The sequence below is a fragment of the Dasypus novemcinctus genome, chromosome 27 (genome assembly GCF_030445035.2).
Source record: "Dasypus novemcinctus isolate mDasNov1 chromosome 27, mDasNov1.1.hap2, whole genome shotgun sequence".
Classification (NCBI taxonomy): domain Eukaryota; kingdom Metazoa; phylum Chordata; class Mammalia; order Cingulata; family Dasypodidae; genus Dasypus; species Dasypus novemcinctus.
The window spans coordinates 10,948,587-10,963,275 of NC_080699.1; the positions used below are offsets into that span (position 1 = coordinate 10,948,587).

General features: G+C 41.7%; 1 protein-coding gene across 1 annotated transcript; it reads right to left on the reverse strand.

Moving 5' to 3' along the window:
• Positions 1–466: 466 nt before the first annotated feature.
• CASP1 (caspase 1) lies at positions 467–13,790 on the reverse strand. The gene is made up of 10 exons (XM_004453280.3): positions 13,686–13,790; positions 12,784–13,050; positions 9,387–9,449; positions 6,383–6,498; positions 5,539–5,712; positions 4,889–5,123; positions 4,313–4,456; positions 1,898–2,007; positions 1,391–1,494; positions 467–562 (listed from the first exon to the last, which is right to left on the reverse strand). Exons 1-9 carry the CDS (start codon positions 13,690–13,692, stop codon positions 1,396–1,398), a joined length of 1,215 nt encoding a protein of 404 aa, XP_004453337.1. The 5' UTR covers positions 13,693–13,790; the 3' UTR covers positions 467–562; positions 1,391–1,395.
• Between the last annotated feature and the right edge of the window lie 899 nt (positions 13,791–14,689).

A 14,689-nucleotide genomic window follows, 5' to 3' on the forward strand; every position in this document is an offset into this window, starting at 1 on the left:
GCATACAACACACCCTGGTGTTTCATGTTTGTTGATTACCTTGTCTTCTCAATGAGAATGTAAACTATCAGGGGACCTGGAGTGGAATTAGAATGATTTTGTATTCCTCAAATTCCTTTGGAGGGATAGAAATGTGTAGGGTCTTGACATGACTTTGTCAGTAGAAACTGGGATTTTGGACAAGTCCCTTACTGGTCTGTTTTCTCTGCATCTCTCCTTCTGAACTCCTGAGGTCAGGCAACTGCCTTGAAGTAAGGAAGCTGCCTTGTCTTGCATCTGCATCCCTAAAGCAGAACGCCTAGCACTTGGTTTCTTAGAGGAAAGAATGCTGCCCTTACTTAGTTCGGCTTCTAACAATCAATCCTAAAGACCTCAAGTCCATTACCTGCCCCCTCTGGACTCCATCCCCTGCACTCCCGTGCTGGTAAAAACAAACAACAAACAAAACAAAAGGGACAACTTTTCATTTGTATTTCACATTTATTGGAATGTTGAAAGAAATGTCTGTGTCCTGTAGGTGTGAATCTCTAAAGTGGGTACAAATGACAGGATTCCTGGTTTCCTGTAAGAAAAGGAAATAAGCAGGCCATGAAAAAACATTGTCCTGCTAAAAGAATTGCCAGTTATAAGGTCGATCCACCCATGAGGACATGAACACTCATTAAAAGGAACAGCCAGGAAGTGGATTTGGCTCAACTGATAGAGTGTCCGCCTACCATATGGGAGGTCCAGGGTTCAAACCCAGAGCCTCCTGACCCATGTGATGAGCTGGCCCACGCGTAGTGCTGATGTGCACAAGGAGTGCTGTGCCACTCAGGGTTGTCCCCTGTGTAGGGGAGCCCCATGTGCAAGGAGTGAGCCCTGCAAGGAGAGCCGCCCCACATGAAAAAAGTGCAGCCTGCCCAGGAGTGGCGCCACAGACACGGAGAGCTGACGCAGCAAGGTGACGGAACAAAGACACACAGGTTTCTGGTGCCGCTGACAAGAATGTGAGTAGACACAGAAGAACACACAGCGAACGGACACAGAGAACAGATTGGAAAATGGGAGATAAAAAAATAAATGAATCTTAAAAAAAAAAAAAAAAAAAAGGAATAGCCCACGGCATGTGCAAATATTGCACTGTCATAGGGAAAACAAGGACAATCCAAAACGGAGCTCTCATAATTTAAGGCCACCCCTCAGTCCATCTCACTGGACCCTGAGAGAGGGCCGTCCAGCTCTGCAGAGCCGTGAAGGATGAGCCCCGTGGTCTGACTGAACAGCAGAAAGGCTCCCTTCCACATCCCCTGCTTATTGTTCTGGACTTTGACCAGGAGAGTTTCCGCACCATGTCCCCGCCCCACACCTGCCCCACACACCCGGGCTCACAGGCACTGACACAACTCACTTCATTTAATATCCTGGGAAGAGATAGAAGCATCTTGTCAATGTCACCCTTTCAGCGGTGGGCATCTGCGCTCTACTGCCTGGCATCTCAAAGGAAAATCGGACCTGAAAAGGGAAATGAAAGTCTGTAGACATTTTTTTCTGAGTAGACAATTTTGCAAAGAGTACTGCAAAACAAGTGAAAACAGAACATGAATGGCTTGCATCTATAAGGCATGGAGTATCCCCCAGACTTTTAAAATCTGGTGAAGGATCTTATAGCTATGACAGGCACAGGTAAATCAGAGTCCCCGAGTTTGTCCATTCAGGGCAGGAGGGGAGTTAAAGGAGGTGACAATTTTGTCGGGCTCGTGGTCATCAAGGTTGGATGTGGCCACCAAGTTTGCCGCCTCTGCAAAGAACCTCAAACCCCATCTGGAAAGAAAGGCATTTTTCAAAAATAAACATCGCTAATTGAAATGACCAACCCTACAGGGAAGTGGGCAGGGAGAAACCTGGAGAATCTTACCTTTCTGAAAATTTCCTCCAGGTCACAGGACCAGGCATATTTTTGCAAATTTTCAACAAGCTTTATAATAAAAACAGAGCCCCGTGTTGGATGTCGCCAAGAAACGTTATCTGTGAATAAAGCACATTCAAAACCTCATGAACCTCAAAAACTTTTTAGGAGCAATGTGGCCATCACTTGTTGAGCTGCCTTTTTCTGTACTTTTATTTTGGTGAAGTTGAAAGAAAGTTGTTTTTTTTTAAATCTCACGCGAGGCCGTTGCCTGGCCATAGCGCCTTAGGATTTCCACTGCCGCTGAGGAAGGCTCTTGCGTTGACATCGTTTTATGTAAGCCACACACCAATTTTCAGCGACTATATTTGAAGTTCAGTGAATATATTTTTACTGACATGCAGCAATTTTTAAGGTCAGATGAAGGGTACTATGAGGGTGCAGATCTTAGGGTGGCACAGTCCCTGACTGTGAGGAGCAGCCAATCTAGTAGAGAGGGGGGAGAGACTGAATGGGGTAGAGGGGAGAGATTGGGCTTTGGCTAAGAAACACCTCAGTGTGAATCCCAATCCTGCTGCTCACTGCCTCTGATTTAAGTTCACAATGCACTCTGAAACTCAGTGTTCTCTGTCAAAAAGAGATATTTTGAGGATTAGATGTAATTCATCTCCAGTGTCTGGAAGTGCACAGAACATGTAGTAGTCAGTCTGTGCAGGGTAGTTATTAATAACTTTTTAATGATCTACCTTATAAATAATTTCATTAAAATCAAATAATATTTGATCATAAAGTACTTATGCGATTAAAATGATAATTAAATATAAAAACCGTACCATAAGAAAGGACGAACCTAGGAAGGATTAAGGGGGAAAGACTGTATCCTATTGAAGGACTAAAAGGTCTTATGGAGAAGAGAAATATTAAAGAAGATACTAATTATATAAAATAGTAGAAGCATAAAAGAAATGAAGACACTTTAAAAGATTACAAAGAATTTTATAAGTGAACAGTGGTAGCAAAATTTGTGCAAATGATCATAGACACGTTGTTTAGCCAAATCTTTTATCCAATAATAATGGCAATAAAATGTTTAATGATAGAATAAAGGTCTATTTAAAACCACAGCTGTCTTCCGAGGGTGGTTCCAGTTAAAGGAAGTATGTGAGGCGGAAGCAGGCGTCTCTGCAGGTGCCTTGTGAAATCAAGGGGCTGCACGGTCACTGGGCACAGGGGAGTATGAAGGTGTGCTTGGATTCACCCAGGGTGTCCTCTGGAAGCGAGGAGAAGCCCCAGATATTCCCCAAGCACTTTATCAGGGGGCCCTCCTGGGGTACTGATGGGTGCAAAAACAGCAAACAGCTGGGACTCCTCCCCTGCCTTTAGCAAAGGGGTGGGATAATTAGTGGTTTAACAAGCCAGCACCAAGGCCTTTTGCTCTCTTGCCTTCGCCCTGTCCCAGTGCCTGCTCCTGCCTTATTCTGGCTTCTTCTCCCCCACCCAGATCACTGCACAAGTGATCCCGGGGATTTATAGTCTATAATGGTGAATTGTAATCTGTAAATTGGCTCACTTTATCACTTTTCAGCCCCTTCCTCTCTACCTGGGACCTATGATCTGATATTTTCTCCCATTTCTTTCCTCACCACTCTTTAATAAATTACTGGCCTAACTAACCCAATGTGTTCTTGAAATTCATTTCTTGTACCTTAGTCAAGAACCTAGAGAAAGTCCAGTAACAATAACAGTCATTTAATGTGTGCTTTACTCTGTGTCGTGCTCATTGTTTCATGTGCATTATCAAATTTAATCCTTAGAACACTTATTTTTATTCACCTATTAGTGAGGAATTCAAAGAAAACCTGGAGGAGTTCAATAACTGGATCTAGTTTACAAAGTACGAAGCTCGCCAGGATACGATCCCAGGAATCTTACTCCAAAGGCTAGCTTTAGAATACATAATCAGTGAGGTCTGTTCTGTTTCACTTACTTTATACTTCTGGTTAAAACCTGTTGAACTTAGGGCCCCAATAGGCCTTGTCTGCCTTTCTTCCTTTTTCCTGCCATCACTTTCCTATAAATACATGATATTTAGGCAAATTGAACTGCTAAATAATCTCTACATTGTGAAGCTTTTCTCTGCAGAGACAGATTCTAATTTACTTAACTATAGGTACTCTTTAATTTTCCTTTATCCCTCACAATTCCAAGAAAAAATGTTCTCCACAGAGGAGTTTATTAATTACTCATTCAGTGAAAACATATGTATGTTTGGTCTCTGTGGTTAAAGGGCACTGAAGGTATAACTCAGGGGAAGGTTTGCGTTGGTCTGGAAATGTCCTCTCTGAAGTTCCGTACAGGTCTCATGGTGGGTGTGAGCTGCTGTGTTGACAGCTCCACAGAGGAGCTGACACAGAGATCCTCTACCTGGTGTAGAAGAGCAGAAAGCGATGAAATCCTTCTCCACATGGGCTTTCTTGATGGCATCATCCTCAAAATCTTCTGGAGCCAGGGAGGGGCTATTTGTAGAGTCTTTAACTGAATCTTTTAACCACACTACTCCTGGGTTTTCTGGAAAGACATGATTTGGTTTCTTGTTACTACCAACTGACAGGAAGTGGATTTTCTTCCCCAAGCATCTGTGCAACCACATTTAGTAATTTATTGGTCTCCAACTTTCATTCACATGTACATATATGCATATAAGGTGGGAGCTATTTTTTCACCAAATATTATTGTTATGCTTTTCAAACCCTTGAGGGAATTCTAAGAATTGACAAAAATCAAAGTAAGCCTCAGGACTAAATGTGGTATCTCTTTGGTGGAAAATGGAACAAATATCTACCAAGCATCCACACAAAACACAGAAACTACAACCCTGTTTGGTAATAGTAGGGGTCCTTTGCCATTAAGGAGCAGACCCCAGGAGACTGAAAATGACGGACCACCTCCAGATAGGTCAGGGCCTGGCTGTCACGTGTTCGAACAGACCTCAGCACTCACCACCACGACAGGCCTGGATGATGATGACCTTGGGTTTGTCCTTCAAACTTGGACAGTTCCTTGTGTTCAGAATTTGAAAGACGGTGTTGACTTCTAATACATCTGCGACTGTCTCCGAATACTCCTTCCCACAAATGCCTCCCTGAATTCCATGAGACATGAGTACCAGGAAGGTGCTATCAGAGGTCTGGTGCTTTGGGTGGGCAGCAAATGCCTTCAGCTCCACAATCATGTCCTGCAAGAGACCACACAACTGACGTTGGTCTTTGGATCGTATGTAGTGCCTTGGGAAACCAAGGAGGAGACACTTAAAGAATTGCTGGGTGATAAGAAAAACTACGGAGTGGAAAAGAAAATGTAATTCTCAATTTGGAGAAAGGTGAAGAATAAGGATATGAGAAATCATTCAGTGATTTCTAGTATGGAGAGAGGGGGGCTTTACTGAGTTGATAAAACACTTCCCAAATAAAATTTCCACCAGGCTCTTGCTGCCAGACTGTGTTGGAAAAGGATTTGCAGCATCAAACATATTCCAAAGATGAATGGAGATTTTAGATTATCCTGAGATTGAGTTGCCTGGTGCTACAACGAAGCTTTCTAAAACTGTGAAAGGCTATGAAGGGTATTACTGCCAGTATGATAGACCTTACCGAAGCAGTGAGATTCTCTCTCACGCCCACACTGTATCCCAGGTCTTCTAGCAGCGTGGTCATCCCTCTGATATCAGCATCAGACCCGGTCCTCTTGGGAAGATGGTCAAACTCTGTGTTGCAGATAATGAGGGCAAGACGGGTGCGGGTTGACTTTTCCATTATTGGATAAATCTGTGGGAAATGAAGATTGTATATACAGTAATGTTCTCTTCTAATGGTGAACCTTAGATTAAATAGTCACCTCAAGGATTTAAGATAGCTTTTATCCCCTTCATTCTATCTAGAGACCAAATCACATGAACCATAAATAAAAATGGTGAAAAGGAATGAGTCCTACTGCAGGAGTGGAGTGGAGTTTGCAACTCCCCAGCTAGCAGTCAAGAAACTAATTATTTTTGAAAGATTGGACTGTGAATGATCACAGACTTTAAAGCCAGAATGAAAGAATGTTAAAACTGACTCCTTCATCTACTGGCTGTTTGTGGGCAAAATACTTATTTATCCATGCTTCATTTTCTTGATATCTAAAATGGGTTATGAGAGGGTTAAAGATGTGATTATATGCAAAATGCATAGAACAATATCTGACACATAGTAAGCATTCCTTAGTTACTCTTGCTGTTCTTATTATATTTTATTATTTACTCAGGGAATTGGAGCAAATTTGGGACTCTCCATATAACCCCGGGATTCTAGGAGCTAGAGCTCTTTATGGAAGGGAAGCAGTAGGAGGAGTCAGCAGACGTCCTCAATGGAATGAGCTCTAAGAGAGAGCCACCATACTTCAGAACCGCCTCAAGTGAATCTTTCACCCCTGATTCTTCTGTTCTGGACATAGCACCTCTGCAGACTTTTCTTTCCAGATCCTTTGGGCTGTTTCTAGTGGGCAAAGCTTGAGCCCCCCGCCTGGCTCTGAGGATGTGAGCCCAATTGGCGCGACCTGCTCCTCCAGGAAAACTGCAGGAGAAAAGAAATGTTATGAGTAAAGGCATTTGTGATTCTCCCACTAGGTGTTCCTCACAGCATCGTCAGTGTGTGAGCCAGGGAAGAGGGAGTGCATTCCTAGTGGAAGAATCCTGGGCTGTCCTTAACACTGCTTAGTGAGCTCACTTCTAGTCGAAAACATTCTAAGCCAGGAGATTTCCAGTGGTGTGATGCAGCGATGTACCTTCATCTCTTAGGATCAACATTTCATAAATATTTTGGATAAAAACAAAATGATGGTGCCATTCAAGGCTATGTATGCATGGCAAAATTCTCAGAAAAATTGTATTTTAGATAAAATAAGATACATTGACTTCACAATGATCAAAAGCCTAGGACAAAATTTAATGTGAGTAAAAAAAAAAAGGCAATTAAATTAGTGGTAGTAGATCTTAATTATTATATTTAAATATTTTAAAAAGATATTGATATATATTTACTTAACTGGCATAACAGGCATGATACTAGGCATTAAGAATGTGTGTTTTTTAAATTGGCTCTTGCCCTGTCCTTTGGGATGTCTAGCGATGGTGTGTACATATGGGGTGACTAAGAGGAGTATTGAATATACAAAATAGAATTTATAAGAAATAGAGTAACAAATGTTGCAATCAAGGTGCACCCTAAATATCGCACAAATGTATGAGGAAGCATTTTCACAAGGATTTGTGAGAAAAGCCCTAAGGTATTATTTGAACAGAACTTCAAAACAATCTGACAACGTGATGTACTGGCTAAAGAAGTTAACCTAATCATTGTCTGCTTCAAAATAGAAATACGTTTTCTAGATATTTGGAGGGTCTTTTAGAAACTAAATTATTAAAATAGAAAATTATATTCAATTTTGAAATCCAGTTTGAAGAGGAATTTGAAGAAACAGTACTATATTCAGTCTAGGCAAACCAAGGCAGTATGAAGTGTGTTGACTATGGAGAAGGTAAGAAGTGATTATTAGAATGTATATATTGAAGGAAGCTATAGAAACCATGTCTAGAAGGAAGAAGTTTTCTGTCTCTTCACATGGAAGTCTGGGGAACAATGTGAAAAATTAAATAGTAAATTGATAATTAATATGCCTTAATAAAGAAATAGAGCATCCCATAAAATGTCCAAGCAAAATTTCTTAGGATAATCACCCTTAATAGACTCAGTAGAATAATTTCTAAACTTGGTGAAAAATTTTAATAACTAGTCGTAAATATCCTCCAAGTATAAGGATCTTTTATTCAAAGAAAAAAGGGACATTTTTGGATGAAGTTATTTCAGAATTGTGGGTGAAGAAAATTGTTCCAGGACAAATATTTAGTATGAAAAAGGCTGGACTCATATAAAAATAAGCTTTGCTAATAAGGACCTTAGTGCTTATTGGCTCCGTCAAGATGGAATAAAACTGAGACCTACATTTTCAGGGTAGAGCATTGAAAAATTTTATCATCATCCTTATCATCCAGGACCTGGGAATTTCTGTCCCTCCTCCAGTATTGTGTAAAACGAAAAGTTTTTGCTAAAAGTTTGTGGCAGAGACTGACTCACTTTTCAACAAGACTGTTTCCCTTTCTTCTTGGGCACACAGCTGGTCTACATTTCCAGTCACTCTTAAAATTAGGAGTGGCCATGTGAATGAGTTCTAGCCAATGGAAGGTGTCAGCAATAAAAGAGGGCACATCCAAGCTTAGCCTCGAAAAATCTCCAACAAATGACGTTCCATACTCTTTCCAGTAAAACTAAATGGAAATGGAGATAGCCCCAGTTACTTTTGACATCATATGTTGTAGATATCAAAGCCACATGATGGAAGCAGTCTAGGTACCTGAATTACCACTTGGAGGAAAGCTGTCTGCTGATCTAGAATGCCCATTTTAGAGTTGTCATGAATAAGAAATAAATTTCTATCATATATGAATGATTATAAATACTTGAGTTTGTCAGAGCTTCTATTGTTACATTCATTGATACAGATGTGTTTAGGCTCGTATCTATCACTTCATTTTTTTCTAATATTAATTTGACAGTGAAGATTCTTAAATGTCTATTCACTCATGCTTTGTTTCAGGAAAGCCCAATAAAAGCAGGAACCTTGCTTCTCTAACAAGTGTATAGAACAGGGCCTGGGACACAGATGAAAAATATTTTTTTTCTAATGGTCTAGTAAATATTTGTAATTTTGGTTAAATAATTCAGCAAAATAGTCTTTTAACAATTATTTATCTTGTGCACACTATGTGCCAAATACTCTGTTAGGTGGGACCATACCTATGAATAATCAGGCATGTTTAATTTCCTCATAAAGTTTAAAGTCCAGTGGGGGAAAAGGATGGATTTAACAAGAAGAAATAATACAATAAAATTTAGTGAAAATCATGACCAGAGAATTACAGGGCACTGTAGGAAAGGGGGCTCTAAAATATAGTAGCAGAAGTGGAAATGGAGAGGCATATCTGGATCTGGGAGAAGAATCAATAACGCTTGGCCACTGCTTAAATGTTGGAGGTGAGGGAGAAGAAAGGGATGAAGATGCAGCACAGGTTTCTGGTTTGAACAACTGGGTGATGTTGGCACCATTGATTAAGACAAGGGAAACTGGAAGAGAAGCAGTTTGAGGCAAGGATGGTGAGTTCAGCTCTGGGCATTTTAGATACAGGTGTCTGTGGGAGGTAGGAGTGAATATGTCCAGTAGGTACTTGAAGCTGTGAGAATGAACAAGACTGCTAAGATGGAATAGACTTGTAAGAGAACAAGGCATAGAATTGATCCCCAACAATCACCATAGTCCCTGCACCCGGGGTTCTTCTCATGGATCAGTGGTTAATGTCAAGGAAGATGGAGTTCAAATAATGCTTTTGCTTTGGAAACTCCATTACCTGGCAAGATAGGAGCCGTGTTTGGGATGTCTTGAGTATGAGAGGCAATTCCAGATTGGGGACCTGAGGAAAGAAGGAGTACATTAAAATAGTCACTTATCACCTCTGAAGAACCTTGCCCTGATGTTTTGGATATACCACACTGAAAACTCCTTCTATAGTCCTGACCGATAATGGATCCTGTTCAAGACATGGCTTACCTGAAACCAAACTCATCACTAGGAGACAAAAGCCTCCACACTTATATAAGAACATACATAAGAAATAAAGGTAATAATCACAGGGTGGGTTGCTTAGTAGTAATGGTTTGGTTAGTAGTAATGTTTTGACAATACTCTTTAATCATTAGTTTGAAATGTATAACAACAGTGCAAGGTGTTGTGGTGGGGTGACGTATGGGAGCCCCGTATGATGCCATGTATGTTTGTTTTGTAAGTTCATAACTATTACTATCCACTTATTGTTTGTGTATGTTTATGTGTGAGCGATCTACTTCAATAAATTAAAAAAATGAAAAACAAAAACAAACCTCTACACAGGAATAGACTAGACAGTTACTTAACACTTGAGGCCAAACAAAAGCGTGTCGGGAAGTGACTCCCTGGATCTCTGCTGTCGATGATTAAAGTGGACTTGAGACACATTAAGTTAAAGAGTAAATAATCCTCTGAACATTGGTGTTTCAAAATGGTTCCCGAAGTGATCCCTCCTGCATGGCAGGTGTGTGCAAAAGTGATGTTATCTAAATCAGAGCTGACCTGGGCTTTGAGAAAAACTATGAAGGAAAGTTACCTCTACTGGGCCCCTAATCTTGCCAAGATTGATCACAGCAGTAAACGATAAGGTGTCCCTCTAGCCTACGCCCAGCCGGAGGGGAATGAACTCCAGCTCCAAGCCTGAAAAGAACTGGTAGAGTTTTCAGAGGAGTCCACCCAGAATCTGTGAAGGGAAGGAGTCAGAGAAATGCTACGAGTCTCAAGGCCTTTTACTTTGCTTCTGGAAAGAGAAAGTTCATGGGAATGTCTCCTTCATCGCAGAATCACAGAGAGTTGTGCAAAGTCAATAAAATTCCCCAATAAGATTCTGAAAAATCTTCCAAATATATTCCTCGCTGATGTTAATAATTCCTCCCTCTGCCTCCCTCCCAGGCTCCTAAAACGTTGAAATCTCCATGGCCCAGAGAGAGTCCTGACACATGGGTCAGATCATTCTAAAAGTTTAGTGCTATCTTTATGTGAGAGCTACAAGGAAACACTTTGTGATCTTTTTGAGTTCTATTCCCCATTCCCTGTATTCTCTATACTAAGTCACTGTGAACACTAATAGGAATCACAAGATTAATAGTAACAGTAATAAGCAACTACTCTTTGTTGCTTGGTTATCTTGTGGTAGCACTGGACTGGGCCCTTTGCAGGCATCAGGTCAGAAGGATCAAGTAAATTTCCCAAGTGTCATAGAACAACAAAGTGGTGGTATGAACACGGGTCTGTTTGGACTATCAATCCTGGGTCACTAATCACTAAGCTACTCTGCCAGCTGGCCCACGAAGGACCTGTTATGGTAGGCACTGAATCCTGAAGACAGTTCTTGGAATCTCCAATGCACGTGTAATCTGCCTGTCAGTAGGATATGCCCTTCTCTTAGGGAGAGCTCTAGAATCCCTCAGGTCCATTGCTGGGTTGCACACATTGCTCTCATCTATTGTATTTTTTATTTTTCCTCCAGGGTCACTATTCATTAGGGTTGTCAATTTCAAAAAGGATAAGAATTGAATTTGATTTTATATAAGAACTTAGGAGTATCTCAAGACTACAACACCCATTTGAGAAACTTACTCCAGAACCTTAAGAATTGACATGAGCTAAAAAATTGGGGAATACTCCAAGTCTTCAGGATTCATTCGTTGTGTATTCATTATATAATTGAATTCAATATATACTATTGAAGACAAGATAGCCTTATACAAAATATGTTCCATTTCCCGGTTCTCAATGGGGGAGAGCCATAGGATGTCTCACAAAATTTTGAGCCCTAGGAGGTTTGTTCTTTCCTTCCCATCTAGACTGCTCTGCTAAATTAACTATCAATAAATTCAAGAATATTTTCTGGAATAGTCCTTATGTCAGTAGCACACATGTCAAAACTTTCTTCTAGAAAGATCTTTCCCAGTAGAGTAGATAAAATCACTACATCTAATTAGCATAGACTATAGCCCTGGCAAAACTGACAAATGGATGGGTGCAGGCAAAGCAATGCCAACTCTGACTGAGAGGCTATCATTTGATATTTATAGAGGCAGAGCCCCTGTGGTAGAAGTATCACAGCAGGTTGTGCAAATGACTCTAGAATTCAAGGACTATGGGTTGAAAAGAGTAGGCAAGGAAGACTATTTGACAAGTATTCTTGACCTTTACTCTTAGTGATTGATTGTCTTTAATTTGGGGGCAGTACAGGGGAGTATATAATAACAAAGATCATTTGAAAGAAAAGCAAAAAATTCGACCCAAGTAGATGGACACAGAACACATCTGTTATATAAGACAGGCATAATCTTTGCCCCACCCCCTCCAGAAAACAGCCTTCTTGCTTTCAAAGAACTTCTTCTCCCTCAGAAGTGGCTTTAGGAAGTGTAACAGAAACCAGAGCTGGGACTCCACCAGAGCTTCCGTCTTCACACTGTGGAGGGAGTAAAGGGTTATAAAAATGGATTGGCTCAGGTGCCCCAGCCCTGTGCTGGGCACAGGAGGAATGAAGGGAGGGAGTAGTTCTCACAGAACGTTCCACAGCCTAATAACATGCAAGTGGAGAAGCTTACCCAAAAGAAAAGGCAAAGCATGAGGAAACTGGTAAAAAAGAGTCCACTTAGACTCTTGCATTTCTATAAGCATTTAACTTACTCTCTGAGTGTTCCACCATCACTGAAATATATTTTTTTCTCCTGGAGATCAATTCTTGGAGAAACGTTGCAAAAATAAATATTGGATTACAGTTGGTGGTGGAAAGAAATACCTTAGGCCTTCACACCTGACAATTACCTAAGTGCCTAAGGACCTCTGAATTTAACAAAGCAAAGGAAATAATAATAATGTGCCTTGCCAGGGGCATGGAAGGGTGCAGAGCGAAGCTTTTCAGACTATGCTCTTGAATTTCAACAAAATGAGCTGCCACAGACACAGGAAAGGAAAGGAGCTCGAAAAGAAGGAAATGTAGATCAAAGAAACAGGAGGAGCAAAGAGAGGAGACAGGGAACACATAACAGGGCCATTGACAGAAATGGGGCTCTGAAGCAAAAGGCAAGGAAGTTCTCTGCAATCCGCCATGACCAAGGAAGAAATAGGATATGGGGCTCAAAACACGGGGCCTTATTTGAAATTTCCTTGGAGTCATTGACCCTTACCTGCGGAGATCTGCAGCTTCTCTGCAAGGAAAGCATCTTCTTCACAAACATAATTGATGAAAATCTGGGAGGCCTTGGGCCCTTTCGGTATAATGGCATCAATCAGAGCTCGGGCCTTATCCTTGACTGTAGCATTTTCATCTCTTATTTTCTCCATCTCCTCCTGGTTCAGCACTCTGTCCTCCAGCAGGTCATCCAGCAAGGCATTTATTATACTTCCAACCACTGATCTGATAAACAGCTTCCTCTTCTCCTTCAGGACATTGTCTGTTTGAAGCACAAGGATTTCTTAAGTCTTAAGTCACTGTCTTCTCATGTTAGCAACAGGGCATTCACCTCCTTTATATTTATCCAGTAAAATCTCTCTCCTCAGAGTCCAGTAATCTAGGAGATATCAAATCCTTTCGTTCTATCGAGTCTCATTTCCTTCCCACATGTTACCCACATATGCTCACGGAGCAGCCCAAAGACGGGCCTTGAGAGCAGCAGTCATCTTGAGGTGCCCCATTTTTAGTCAAATCAGAAGGAAGAGATAATGACACAAAGATAGCCTGTTTCCTTAGGGGACAGTAGCTGCTGGCACCTGTACCGGGCTGGTTCTGCACCCCCATCAGCCTACACAATTAGAGAATTCAGTTACGATTGCAAAATGGCGGGAGGATCCCAGTACAGGCCAGGTCCCTTGCTGCCTCCGTGTGTCTCTCTCTCAGAACCTGCAGAGGCCTTCTGGGCACACTTCCTCCCTCTGTTCTCTCCCTCCTCCCTCGCTTCCCATTTTTTCCGTGGTGCACACTTACGCCTTTATAGAGCCTAATTAGGGCCCCTGAAGGAGCCAACCCCTTCCACAACTATTTCTTCCCACAGATTACCAAAATATCCTCTCAGACTATTAGAACACTTACCCGCCATGGCTTTTCTCTCTCACCCTGGATGTGTGGTATGAAACTGAAAGCAAGGGCTGCCGCCTTCCTTCTCAGGCAGGGCGTGCATCCAGATTGAGAAATAACCACCGCACATGCATATGCATGCCTCTTTTTTTTTACTCTAAAGAAATCATCACTCTGATGAAACTTAAATCTGTGTCAGGAAATGTATCCTGAGGAAATTCTTTTCACCAGGACGTGGAGAGCGTCTAGAGAGAAGGGGACTGGGACTGGAGAATAAGATGGAAATAAGCAGGTGTAGAAACAATTCCTCTCACCCAGCAAAGAACCCCCAATTCAGTAGGAAGTCAAACCCTGAAATTTAGCTCGAGCCCCAGGCCCTGTGCCTCGCCCGGCCACTCAGCTGCAGCTCAGAGAAGCAGTTCTGCTTCTGGGAAGGGCAATTTCTTATCGAATGCTCTTCTCTTAGAGAGTAAAAGCTCAGGCTCTGGATTCGGACTATAGGAATTAGCATTTTAATCATCCATTCTTGGGCAGAGTACTGAACTTGCCCACCCCTCAGTTTTATTAGCAGTACATGCCTACGCAGCTGTGAGCACTCAATGACTGAAAATGTGAAATGCGCCTGGAATATTTTCTGGTAGTCAGTAAGTAATGATAGTGTTAATATAACTATTTCGCAGTGGGAAATTGTGTACAGTTAATAATTTGCAGATGATCTAGGTAAGTTTATCTTTTGTGATAATCCCTGTGCATCACATGCATGCACTCATACAGCAAATACGTGTGGACGACCTCGTTCAAGCCAGACATTGTTCTAGGTGCCAGGGTCACAGAACTGAACGAAACTTCCACAAGGCCTCAACTACAGGAGGGGAGGAGAAACAGGAAATGCCAGAGGTTCCTGGACTCTTCAGAGGGCTGGGGTGTGGTAAGCCCTCAGGAGAAGACATTGATTAGAGAAGTGGTTAGGAAACATTGGAGGCCTCATAGAAGCCATAGGCAGGGCCCAGAGAAGACTT